The sequence below is a fragment of the Adelges cooleyi genome, unplaced genomic scaffold (assembly GCF_023614345.1).
Source record: "Adelges cooleyi isolate 19-005CV unplaced genomic scaffold, UGA_ACOO_1.1 ACOO_flye_CR_arks_rails_tigmint_CR_PRNA_9, whole genome shotgun sequence".
Taxonomy (NCBI): domain Eukaryota; kingdom Metazoa; phylum Arthropoda; class Insecta; order Hemiptera; family Adelgidae; genus Adelges; species Adelges cooleyi.
The window spans coordinates 5,022,617-5,034,530 of NW_026096579.1; the positions used below are offsets into that span (position 1 = coordinate 5,022,617).

Here is an 11,914-nt window from a genome sequence, read left to right on the forward strand (position 1 = left end):
TTTATCGTACCAGAAAGTTATATTACTAAGAGTTTTCGCAGCCATATTATATTAAGATAAGCAAATTGTAAATTATGCAAATAAGCAAATTATGACTTATAGATAGCATTATTATTTAAAACGATAATCATTTATAACATAACTATAAATTAACTTTCAAAAAATTACTAGTCTAATCATAAACGGATGCTAATAATGTATGTTTAATACTTTATGTCAATATAAAACACGTACAATAGCATGAGCGTGTAAGTGGGTACTTTACAACAATAAAACAATATAACAAAAAAAATACATATTATTTTTTAATTAATAACATTGGTCATTAGGGTTTTTCTTATTATTAAAATTAATACCATTGTAAAAAAATGTACCAACTATTGATAAATTGGTGGCACTCAGTACATTCTGCGCATAGATGAAATATAAGACAGTTAAATAATAGTGGTTTATCCTGTAACTCTTACCCCAAGATTGTTTTCTCCAAATCTGGGATGTTATAATATTATTATTATATAAATTAAGGATACTGTTGTTGAAAACAAACTTTTTGTTCCATCTATTACCAAGGTTAAGCAATTTTCGCCTAATGTTTTACGAATGAAAATAGGTTAGATGACTGTATTGAATGTACAGAACTGAAAGTTACAATTATTAATACAGTGTCATAAAACTTTAAAACGACGGTTTTTTACAATAATTTGTTACACAACGTTTGTAAAAATGGCTTTAAAGTTACTTCCTGTACTTTGGAACCACTGAGTAGTCAATACTTTGTAACTTTCTCCAAAGAGTTGGTGTTAATTATTACTTTCAAAAACCCTTTTTTGGCATACATTTAAAATGTATGTCGTGTAACAAGGTGTGTTATGTAACTTTTATTCACCATTAAAAATAACTTCGTTAATAAATCGTTTAAATAGATAAAATTACTTTTTCATGAACATCTTCATTACAAGTAGTTTATACATAAATAATTGTACAAATCCCAGTTTTATAGAACAATCAAGTATTATGTAAATGCACAACAATTACTAATTCGGATTTATTTATTGGTGCTTTCTTGTTTTACCACCGAGTCATTATTTAAACTGTTTTCCAACATATCTTGAATTTCTGAAAATGTTTTCCCGTTAGTTTCAATTGCCATTTTATAAGCTAAAAATGCGCAAACCAAGTTAATGGTTGAAAAAATCCACAGCATAACATAAAAACCGTAAGAGTACGAGATGTACAAAAACATTTTATTGGAGATAAATGAACTAAACGCTAATATTATTGACATAATTGCTGAGCCTTGAGATCGCACGTTCACCGGAAGCATTTCGCCTAAAAATACCACTGGTATAAAACCTACACCCAAAGAATACATGGTTGGAAACAATTCCAAACAAGCGTAAGGGATCCAGTTGTGCTGAGTCATGTCGGTATATTTTTGCATGAAAAAAAATAGACCGTTAATGAAAGTGACTAAGCCTAATGACACTTCAGAAAATATCAGCAAAGGCTTTCGTCCGATTCTGTCGACTAAAGCAAGACCGATAAAGTTAATTCCGGTTTTCAGTACAGCGAATAATATTATGTAATCAGATTTGTGACCAAATGGTACCGGATCAGGAAGAGATAATGTTGAGTACGCAATGAAGCTACTGTTTCCACCCGCTCTTTGAGCAAAACAAGCTGTAGCTATGATAAGTACTGCTTTAAAATTTTTCGGATTACAGAAGAGTTCTTTAAACGTTCCTTTGTTTTTCATTTCGTTTTGGACGTTTTGCTCCATGTTTTGTAATTCTGTATCGTTTCCAGCTCTGTACCAACGAAGACATTTAGCGGCTTCATCGCGGCGGCCTTTCTTCAATAAATAATAAGGAGATTCGGGTACCCAAATGAACATTATCAAAAATATCACAGGGACTAGGGCTGAAGTAATATTTAGAGTTCGGTACGTCACGAGAGGTCCTATAACGAATTCAAACAAAAGACCTCCGGCTAACTGAATGGCAAACACGGTACTTAATGCTCCGCGGACTTTGACTCCAGCTATTTCTCCAAGAAAAACTGGCACCACAGTAAAGGCGATTCCTTTTCCCAGGCCGCCCATGAATCTGGATATGCATAGCGACCATATGTTACCTATACATATCGGGAGTATCCACGCAATGATGTATAATGGTCCTAGAAACGTTATGGTCCACTTGCGTCCGAACCAGTCCATCATGTAGCCGGCAGGTATTGGACTGATAATGTTTCCGAAATCCATTACAGACACGATCCAAGAAAATTGTGGTATTGTTACGTTAAAGTCAGTCTGATGATGAAGTAACTTATCGGCAGATGCAGAAGGCCATCCCATAAAGTTACCTGCAATAAATATGGCAATGGAAGCTGTAAACCATAAAACAATAAATGAATAAGAGTCGAAAATATTTTTAAAACACACAATTATTACAACATGGGGTGTACCCCATTACGGTGGTCGGGTGAATTTATCCGGATTAACTAGGTGTCATCTGATACACTTCATACAGGACATGCGAGCCTCCCTCGTTTGAAGGAGTGTTCACAGTAGTAGACGACACGATTTGAAATTTGTATGCAACATAATGACTTAAGGAAAAATCACAATTGGTAAATGCCGGCTGACACCACTGCATGCTCGCATTAATTAAACTTGTTAATAAGATACCTAATGAAAATTCGGATTTGCACACGTGGATATGCACCTTAACAACAGGTGTTTAGTGAGTGTTAATCACGGTTTAGGATATTTTAAATTATAATAATAGAAATAGATTGGCTATTCACACACATGTATTATAGATAATATAAAATAATAAAACTAGATATCTGACTGACATTTATACTTGTAAATCGGAAAATGGCCGACTATTATGTAACGGACACATATGTAGGTCGTCTGACATTTATTTATTCTTCCCAATATAATACTACTAACTTTAAAGTAAATCAATACAATTTGTTTTAAGTTTATACTTCATAAGCTAAATTTTACATTATAAAGATAGTTTTCCAGAATTTTAAGAAGAGCTTCATAAATCAAAATATCTTCCGTAAAGTTAAAATATAGTTTATAATGATGGACAACAGAAGTGTCTGAGTTAATATCTTATTTTCTCTATGCATTTTAAATAACAGTACAACATTTAATATTACTGCACTGATTATGGACAAATTATGCATCTCTCAGTACATTACTTACACTTAAATATAATATTGTATTATAAAATTAAAACATGTATCATTTGTTTAGCTTACCTGCAACAGTAGCGAATAATTGTTTTATCAGCGCTGGTATGGCCATTTTGAAAAATTGTGCAGTATATTATTTGCTATGTATTAAAGAATAGTAACTATTCAGTTATATCATATTGATACTGCAACATATAATTGTTTCATGTAGAATTAATATTTAAATAGAGTGAGTAGCCAAACTATATAAAAAAAAAAAAATTATTTATTTAGTATTAGTTTAGTTTAGTTAACCGTAAAATTGATGGCCTTGTTTTGTTAGTTTATAGCGTATAATTCTAAAGTTTTAATATAACCTGATATTAAACTACCTTAAATTATTAATGAAGTCCTATGATTTCAAAAATTAATATTCTTAACTATGGTTTAATAACTAACTTTTGGCTATGTTGTAGGTGGTATAATTATAATTGTAATTTTGGATTCTAAGAATTCCAATATTAATCAGTATTCGAATCTCAAATATTTCTCATTATTTGGTATTCAAGCCGAAGAACACTATATGTATATCACTTTAAACGTCAGAAAAAGGAAAAAAATGTTTTTCTAGCACAGTACACATTCTTTAGCAATGCCATATATCAAATGTAAGTCTTAATCAAAATGTTATTTAAAAAATATATTTATAGAAAATTGTTTCTAATTTCAAACGCTGAAAAGAATTCAACTTTTTTTACATCTCAGCAACATTATTTTAGCAAAGACATATTATTACACATACATCTGTAAATCATACGTAATTAACAAAAAACATTTACAAATTATTCCTTATTGTCTTGTTTACTACAACTTACCAAAATAAATTGTTTTCAATTTCCTTGTTGTAATTGAATTTGATCATTATTATTGTTTTTTATTGAGCTAACTATTTATTTAATTATTAATTGTAATAAAAATGAATTAACGTTTTGTATATTAAAAACTAAACAAGCGGATGCATACTTGAAATATTTATATTGTAAATAATTTTTGAATGCACAAAGCTTAGTTATAACTTGCTTAACCCACAACCGCACATATACTGATTAGTGGAATATAAAACAATATGTTTCAAAAACAACATGACTTTTTAAATTTAAAGAAAAATTATCTACATCAAAAAATCAAAAGGAGATCTTGATCTTTAACCAAATAGAAAAACATATTTGAAATTCTTATCAAAACTAATCGAGATTTAGTAAATTATTTTAAAAATTAATAAATTTGTCACAAGAAGCATCATTGTTTTTAGTTGATTTAATAAAACATTTTATGTCTATAAAATAATTATTAATTTTAAATATGTGTCAATAGTAACAGAAATCAACTTAAACCTCTTTAAATAAAAATTTTGAGTTTTAAGTTATTAATCGGTTCAAAACTACACATTAACGAATAATATAATCATATAATACTATCTAATGAAATAAAAATGTTCAACTAAAGTAAGCAATCAATATAATTTTATTTAACAAGACCTATTACTTTTTATTGTTGTCGTACAAATCCGGTAGCTAGACAATCGGGTTACTATCTAATTTGTAGTATTATGAGTCATTATATAAATATCTAGTATTGTTTCTAGATAAAACATTTTAGTATTGGTACTTACCATATAATGTGTATAGCTTGATGTTATAACGTTGGATTTTATAGTATCCACCGTGTACAATTATTATTAAATTCTAACTAAAAATATTAAAAATATTAATTTGTTATAAACATTTATATGTAAAAGTATTAAACGACAAATAATTACGTTAATTAATGGTGATAAGTAACAGTTCATTTAAATATACACATATATATTTTTTAAACTATGAACACACTTGCTATAGGTGAGATGTTTGACGTTATTATTGAAGGTTCAATAACGTCATTTATAATAAAATGATATTGACCTAGAATGGCAATTTTAGAAAGTACCTACTCAGCAACAGTGTGCGCAGTGTACACATCTTCCAGCAAAATGTCTTTACTCATACCTTGTTTACAGTATTTAAATGTTGACGTGGTGTATAATTAAAATGTTTAAAGTCCGCATCAAAGCTAAAATATACCAAAATCTTTTAGTTCCCTATAATTATGTGTTTTTCTGTTTTAAGTTTATATTGAAAAAAAACATAGCATAAACCAAGCAAGAGTAGTAGTGTATCAAAAGTTCATCCATTTGAAATATTTTCATCATGTGGAATCATTTCACTATCACACTAAACTAACAGTTAACACAATTAACTATAGCCTAAATTATTGTCGATAGTCTTTAAATCCCGTAGTAACTATAATCTAATATTTCATCATTAATAATGAATTATATATGTATAGAAACAGTAACAACTAGAGCTCTGGTATTTTAACGGACACCTTAAATGTCCAGGTACTCGTCAATTCGATCGGGTATCAGACAATCATAGATAATGAGTAGCCATAAACTTCTTTAGTACTTCTTTAATAATGAATGTTTAATACATTAAGTCGATATAAAACACGTATAATAACCTGAAAATGTAAGCGGATACTTAACAAAATAAAACAATATAAAAATAGTAACAATAATATTGATCATTAAGTATATTTTAATTAGAAAAATGTATATCATTGTAAAAAATACTAAAAAACTATTAATAATTTGGGTAATACGAGTAAGACAATTAAATAATAGTGGTTTATCCTGTAACTTTTACTTCAAAGTGTTTTATAATAATTATTATTATAATATAAATTAAGGATACTCTTGTTGAAAATGAACTATTTTTCCCCCTATTGCTAAGGTTAAGTAATTTTCGACTGGTGCTCTATGAAAGAAAATAGGTTGGATGACTGTACTAAATATACAGTATTGAAAATTAAAAATTGATATATGGTCATAAAAGATTTAAACAACTATTTTTGACATAATTTGTTAAACAACATTTGTAACGTTGGCATTGAAGTTACAACGAGTTCTCGTACTTTGGAACCACTGAGCAGGTAGTACTTTGTAACTTTCCCCAAAAAGTTGGTGTTAATTATTTCGAAAACCCTTTTTTGGTCATACATTTATAATGCATGTCGTGTAACAAGGTGTATTAGGGAGCTTTTATCCACTATTAAATATGATTTCGAAAGCCTTTAATTTTCCATCTCCAGGGCTGTGATGAGTGCTTGGTACCAGTTGTTCGTTCCGCTGCTGCCTGTAGTTAATATAAGCTGTTGCGTGTTGTCACCCCACTATTCTTTTCTTGCTGCCGCCTTTTTGTTTGTCATTGGCCGTAGCTGGTTCTACATCTATCACCGGTTTCTCCTGTCCATTTGCCCCCCCCCCCTATCAATAGACTCTTCTCCCGAATTTCCGTTATTTTATTTAATATTAAAAACAAATATTCTTATACGGGACTTGTATAATAAAGCGTTTATATATATATATATTAAATTACTTTTTTATCTTACTTATAAGTAGTTTATACATAAATAGTTGTATGAATCACAGTTTTATAGAACAATCAAGAATTATGTAAATGTACAACAATTACAAATTCGGATTTATTTATTGATGCTTTTTTGTTTTACCACCAAGTCATTATTTAAACTGTTTTCCAACATATCTTGAATTTCCGAAAATGTTTTCCCGTTAGTTTCAATTGCCATTTCATAAGCCAAAAATGCGCAAACCAAGTTAATGGTTGAAAAAATCCACAGCATAACATAAAAACCGTAAGAGTACGAGATGAACAAAAACATTTTATTGGAGATAAATGTACTAAACGCTAATATTATGGACATGATTGCTGAGCCTTGAGATCGCACGTTCACCGGAAGCATTTCGCCTAAAAATACCACTGGTATAAACCCTACACCCAAAGAATACATGGTTGGAAACAATTCCAAACAAACGTAAGAGATCCAGTTGTACTGAGTCATGTCGGTATATTTTTGCATGAAAAAAAATAGACCGTTAATGAAAGTGACTAAGCCTAATGACACTTCAGAAAATATCAGCAAAGGCAGTCGTCCGATTTTGTCGACTAAAGGCAAACCGATAAAGTTAATTCCGGTTTTCAGTACAGCGAATAATATTATGTAATCAGATTTGTGACCAAATGGTACCGGTTCAGGAAGAGATAATGTTGAGTACGCAATGAAGCTACTGATTCCACCCGCTCTTTGAGCAAAACAAGCTGTAGCTATGATGAGTACTGCTTTACAATTTTTCGGATTACAGAAGAGTTCTTTAAACGTTCCTTTGTTTTTCATTTCGTCTTGGACGTTTTGCTCCATGTTTTGTAATTCTGTATCGTTTCCAGCTCTGTACCAACGAAGACATTTAGCAGCTTCGTCTCGGCGGCCTTTCTTCAATAAATAATAAGGGGATTCGGGTACCCAAATGACCATTATCAAAAATATCACAGGGACTAGGGCTGAAGTAATATTCATAGTTCGGTACGTCACGTGGGGACCTATAATGACTTCGAACAAAAGACCTCCGGCTAACTGAATAGCAATTACGGTACTTAATGCTCCGCGTACTTTGACTCCAGCTATTTCTCCAAGAAAAACTGGCACCACAGTAAAGGCGATTCCTTTTCCCAGGCCGCCCATGAATCTGGATATGCATAGCGACCATATGTTACCTATACATATCGGGAGTATCCACGCAATGATGTATAATGGTCCTAGAAACGTTATGATCCACTTGCGTCCGAACCAGTCCATCATGTAGCCGGCAGGTATGGGACTGATTATGTTTCCCAAATCCATTACAGACACGATCCAAGAAAATTGTGGTATTGTTACGTTAAAGTCAGTCTGATGATGAAGTAACTTATCGGCAGATGCAGAAGGCCATCCCATAAAGTTACCTGCAATAAATATGGAAATGGAAGCTGTAAACCATAAAACAATAAATGAATAAGAGTCGAAAATATTTTTAAAACACACAATTATTACAACATGAGGTATACCCCATTACGGTGGTCGGGTGAATTTATCCGGATTAACTAGGTTTCATTTGATACACGGCTTACGGGACAGGCGAGTCTCCCTCGCTCGAAGGAGTGTTCACAGTAGTAGACGACACGAATTGAAATTTGTTTGCAACACAGCGACTTAAGGAAAAATGATATTTGGTAAATGCTATCTGTCACCGGTGTATGCTCGAATTCATTAAAATCGCTTGTCAATTATTTATTCTTACCCAATGTAATACTACTAACTTTAAAGTATACCAATAACTACTTGTTTTGAATTTTATACTTTGTAAGCTTAATTTTACATAATATAGATAGTTTTCCGATAGAAAAAAATCTTCATTTTGTTTCATTGCAAATTTAAAGTGTATTTTTATTTTTTACTTTCACCTTAAGATATAGTTACGATTCGAGTGAGCGTCAACCTCAGGTCTTACGTTGTGAAATGATAAAGGACCCAAAGAGATCAAGAATAAAGCCAAGGATTTTGCGTCACATTTCCGAAAGATGAAAGACGGCCTGAATAAGTCAGTGACAAACAGACTTTTAAGAAGAGCTTCATAATATCTTCCGTTAGATAAATTAAATAGTTATCATGATTGAGAACCGAAGCGTCAGAGTCAATATCTTATTTTCTCTATGCATTTAGAAATGCAGTACAATACTCAATATTGCTGCACTGATTTTGGGCAAATTATGCATCTCTGCATACGTTGTTTACACTTAAACAGAGCATTGTATTGTAACATTTAAAACATGTATCATTTGTTTAGCTTACCTGCAATAGTAGCAAACAATTGTTTCATCAGCGCTGGTACAGCCATTTTGAAAAATGTCGTATGATTTTTTATTATATTATTTGCTTTGTATTTTAGAATAGTAACTATTTAGTTATATCATATTGATACTGCAACACATCATTTTTTTATGTAGAATTAATACATAAATAGTGTGCGTAGCTTAAATATATAAAACAAAATAGTATTTATTATTAACATAAGGTTATGTTTGATATGAGGTATATTTATTATGTAATTTTAGATTCGAATAATTGAAATAGTTAAATTAATAGTAAGTATTGGTACTATCCCATTATTAGAAATGTATCCAAAGAATTCTAATACTAACTGGTATTCGAATCTTAAATATTTCCCATCATTAGGTATTCAGGTCGAAGAACACTATATGTATATTACTTTAAACGTCAGAAAAAGAAAAACTTTTTTTCTAGCACAGTATACATTTTTTAACAATGCCATAAACCAAATGTAAGTTATAGAAAATTGTTTCTAATAACAAACGTTGAAATTAATTCAACTTTTTTTTACATCTCAGAAACATTATTTTAGCAAAGACATATTATTACACATACATCTGTAAATCATACGTAATTAACAAAAAATAATTTATAAATTATTCCTTATTGTCTTGTTTACTACAACTTACCACAATAAATTGTTTTCAATTTCCTTGTAATTGAATTTGATTATTATTTTTTTTTTTATTGTGCTAACTATTTATTTAATTATTAATTTTAATAAAAAATTAATCAACGTTCTGTATATTAAAAACTAAACATGCGGATGCTACTTTAAATATTTATATTGTAAGTAATTTTTTACCGTACAAAGCTTAATTATAACTTGCTTAACCCTCAACAGCACGCATACTGATTAGTGGAATATAAAACAATATGCTACAAAAACCACATGACTTTTTAAAATTGAAGAAAAAATTATCTATATTAAAAACTCAAGAGGATTTTTTTTTCAAGAGGGTAACTCGATCTTTAACCAAATAGAAAGACAAATATTTTATACTTTTATGGTGTTGGATCATTTTAGTATTACTCAAAACTAACGCAACTGACTAAAGCCTAAATTATTGTCGATAATCTCTAAATCCTGTAGTTAATACATTAATAACGAATTATCCATGTACATAAGCAGTAACAACTAGAGCTTTTGTATTTTAACGGGTACTGTAAATGGCCGGGTACTCATCAATTTGATCGGGTAACTGATAATTTTAGATAATGAGTAGTTATAAACATCTTTATGTATCTTTAATAATGGTTATGTTGAAACTTAAAGCATTTATAATATTTTGTGAATCGGGAAATATTACACACTAAGCAGGCATTTCAAATATGCAATACAAATGCTTAAAAATGAACATTGAATAAAAATTATAATTTATTTACGTTGCTTATTTGTTTTGTTGTACAACAATCGACAAACTCTACCTCACCGGTAATTAAAACAATTAAATTTATGGTTTTAAACTTTTAGTTAGGTTATTTATTTATCATAAGGTTAGGTTAGGAGGTTAGGTACAGTACAGAAAATTGTAAATAACATATGGTTTGTAAATATAAATTATGATTAAAGGAGTGAATAGTAAAAATAACTTAGTAATGAAATAATAATAATGTAGAATAATTAAGTTAAAAATCGATGTTGTAAAGATTCAATCTTATTAATATCACAAGCCACATAATATGGAGACCATACAATAGTGCAATATATAAAGTTTTTAAGCATGCAATATTTTGAAATTCATTAAAAATCCTAATGTACGTGAAGCTTTTTTACAAATATATGTGATGTGTTTCGTAAAGGATAAATCACCAGATAGAAAAACTGTTAGATCTTTAACATGATTTACAGCAATGAGGTTACAGCCATTAATTATATATGCTGGTGATAATTATAAGATTTAGTTCTTGCAAAAGTAATTTGTAAGCATTACTCTCATTAAAATTTTTAATCCGTTAAATCCAGTAAAATTTATCCAAGTCAGACTGCAATTTATAATGACAATTGTCCTAACTCTAAAGTAGTAGATAAGCAATTCACTTTTTTACATAAGTCCAAAAGTATGATGGATTAGACGTTAAACTATTTTTGTACATTGCACAAATAATTCAAGTAACAACATTTTGACAAAGCTTTGCTTAAAGCCCTCGTTTCTGAAAATTCATGAACCTTTTTGCTTAAATTTCTCATGAACTTAATTTTAGTTCTCAAACCTCTAACATTTTGATAAAAACCAACAAAAACATTTTTACAACTATTATTACGTTTTTACAGTTATTTACACAAAATGTATTATAATTTTTACACCATAAACAGAAATAATTACTATTAGGTTTGATGGACGAAGAGAATTTTAGTTTTTTGTACATATTTAATTAGATTATTACATTAAATTTAGATAAGTTATCAACTCTTTAGCAATTTTCAGTGTATCGTGGTTAACCTCCTCATTAGGCGATTCTGCTTTACTAATTTATTAGCATTTTTACTTTTCATAAACCTATGTTTTGCTTCTAAAATCAACCCGCCTAATGAAAAATGTATAACTGACTTGTTAGTTAAATTCTAAAATTGAAACTTTATCACGAACACTATTTACTTCTGATTTAAGGTTGTCATTTGAATTTTTAAGCTATTTGTTAAGACCAACATACCCTCTAAAGTATTATTAAGAACCAAGCATTTTGATTCGTTTCTGGAAAGATTATAATCTAATCACACACAATGGGGAATTGATTGGAAAATATCAATAAGTACTAACTTTACATAATATAGAATATTTCGTTTAATAACATCTGAAAAAAATTTCGAACAATACCAATAAATATATACACACATATAATATACGAAGGAATAAATACAACAATATTAATATTACATCAACAACAGTTAAGAAGAACG

The 11,914-nt window shown here is 29.6% G+C and overlaps 1 protein-coding gene across 11 annotated transcripts; it reads right to left on the minus strand.

The window, feature by feature from the left end:
* Nucleotides 1-243: 243 nt before the first annotated feature.
* LOC126846596 (facilitated trehalose transporter Tret1-2 homolog) lies at nt 244-9,854 on the minus strand. Of its 11 annotated transcripts, none has more exons than XM_050586216.1 (5): nt 9,642-9,854; nt 8,974-9,154; nt 8,749-8,917; nt 8,586-8,610; nt 5,862-8,087 (listed from the first exon to the last, which is right to left on the minus strand). In XM_050586216.1, exon 5 carries the CDS (start codon nt 8,077-8,079, stop codon nt 6,772-6,774), a length of 1,308 nt encoding a protein of 435 aa, XP_050442173.1. In that variant the 5' UTR covers nt 8,080-8,087; nt 8,586-8,610; nt 8,749-8,917; nt 8,974-9,154; nt 9,642-9,854; the 3' UTR covers nt 5,862-6,771. The 11 variants fall into 11 exon arrangements, 10 of the variants coding, with proteins under 10 accessions (XP_050442167.1, XP_050442169.1, XP_050442163.1 ...); XM_050586215.1 differs by having other exon boundaries at nt 5,862-8,111; XM_050586210.1 differs by lacking the exons at nt 8,586-8,610; nt 8,749-8,917 and adding an exon at nt 244-2,229 and having other exon boundaries at nt 7,956-8,111; nt 8,974-9,102.
* Nucleotides 9,855-11,914: the final 2,060 nt, after the last annotated feature.

What these genes read in the sequence shown, in the direction of transcription:
- LOC126846596 (XM_050586210.1), bottom strand. Translation starts at nt 9,019, where the DNA reads ATGGCTGTACCAGCGCTGATGAAACAATTGTTTGCTACTATTGCAG. An exon ending in ATTGTTTGCTACTATTGCAG is followed by an intron (nt 8,112 to 8,973) that starts GTAAGCTAAACA and finishes TATGGTTTACAG; the next exon opens with CTTCCATTTCCATATTTATT. An exon ending in AAACATAATCAGTCCCATAC is followed by an intron (nt 2,230 to 7,955) that starts CTGCCGGCTACA and finishes TCAGTCCAATAC; the next exon opens with CTGCCGGCTACATGATGGAC.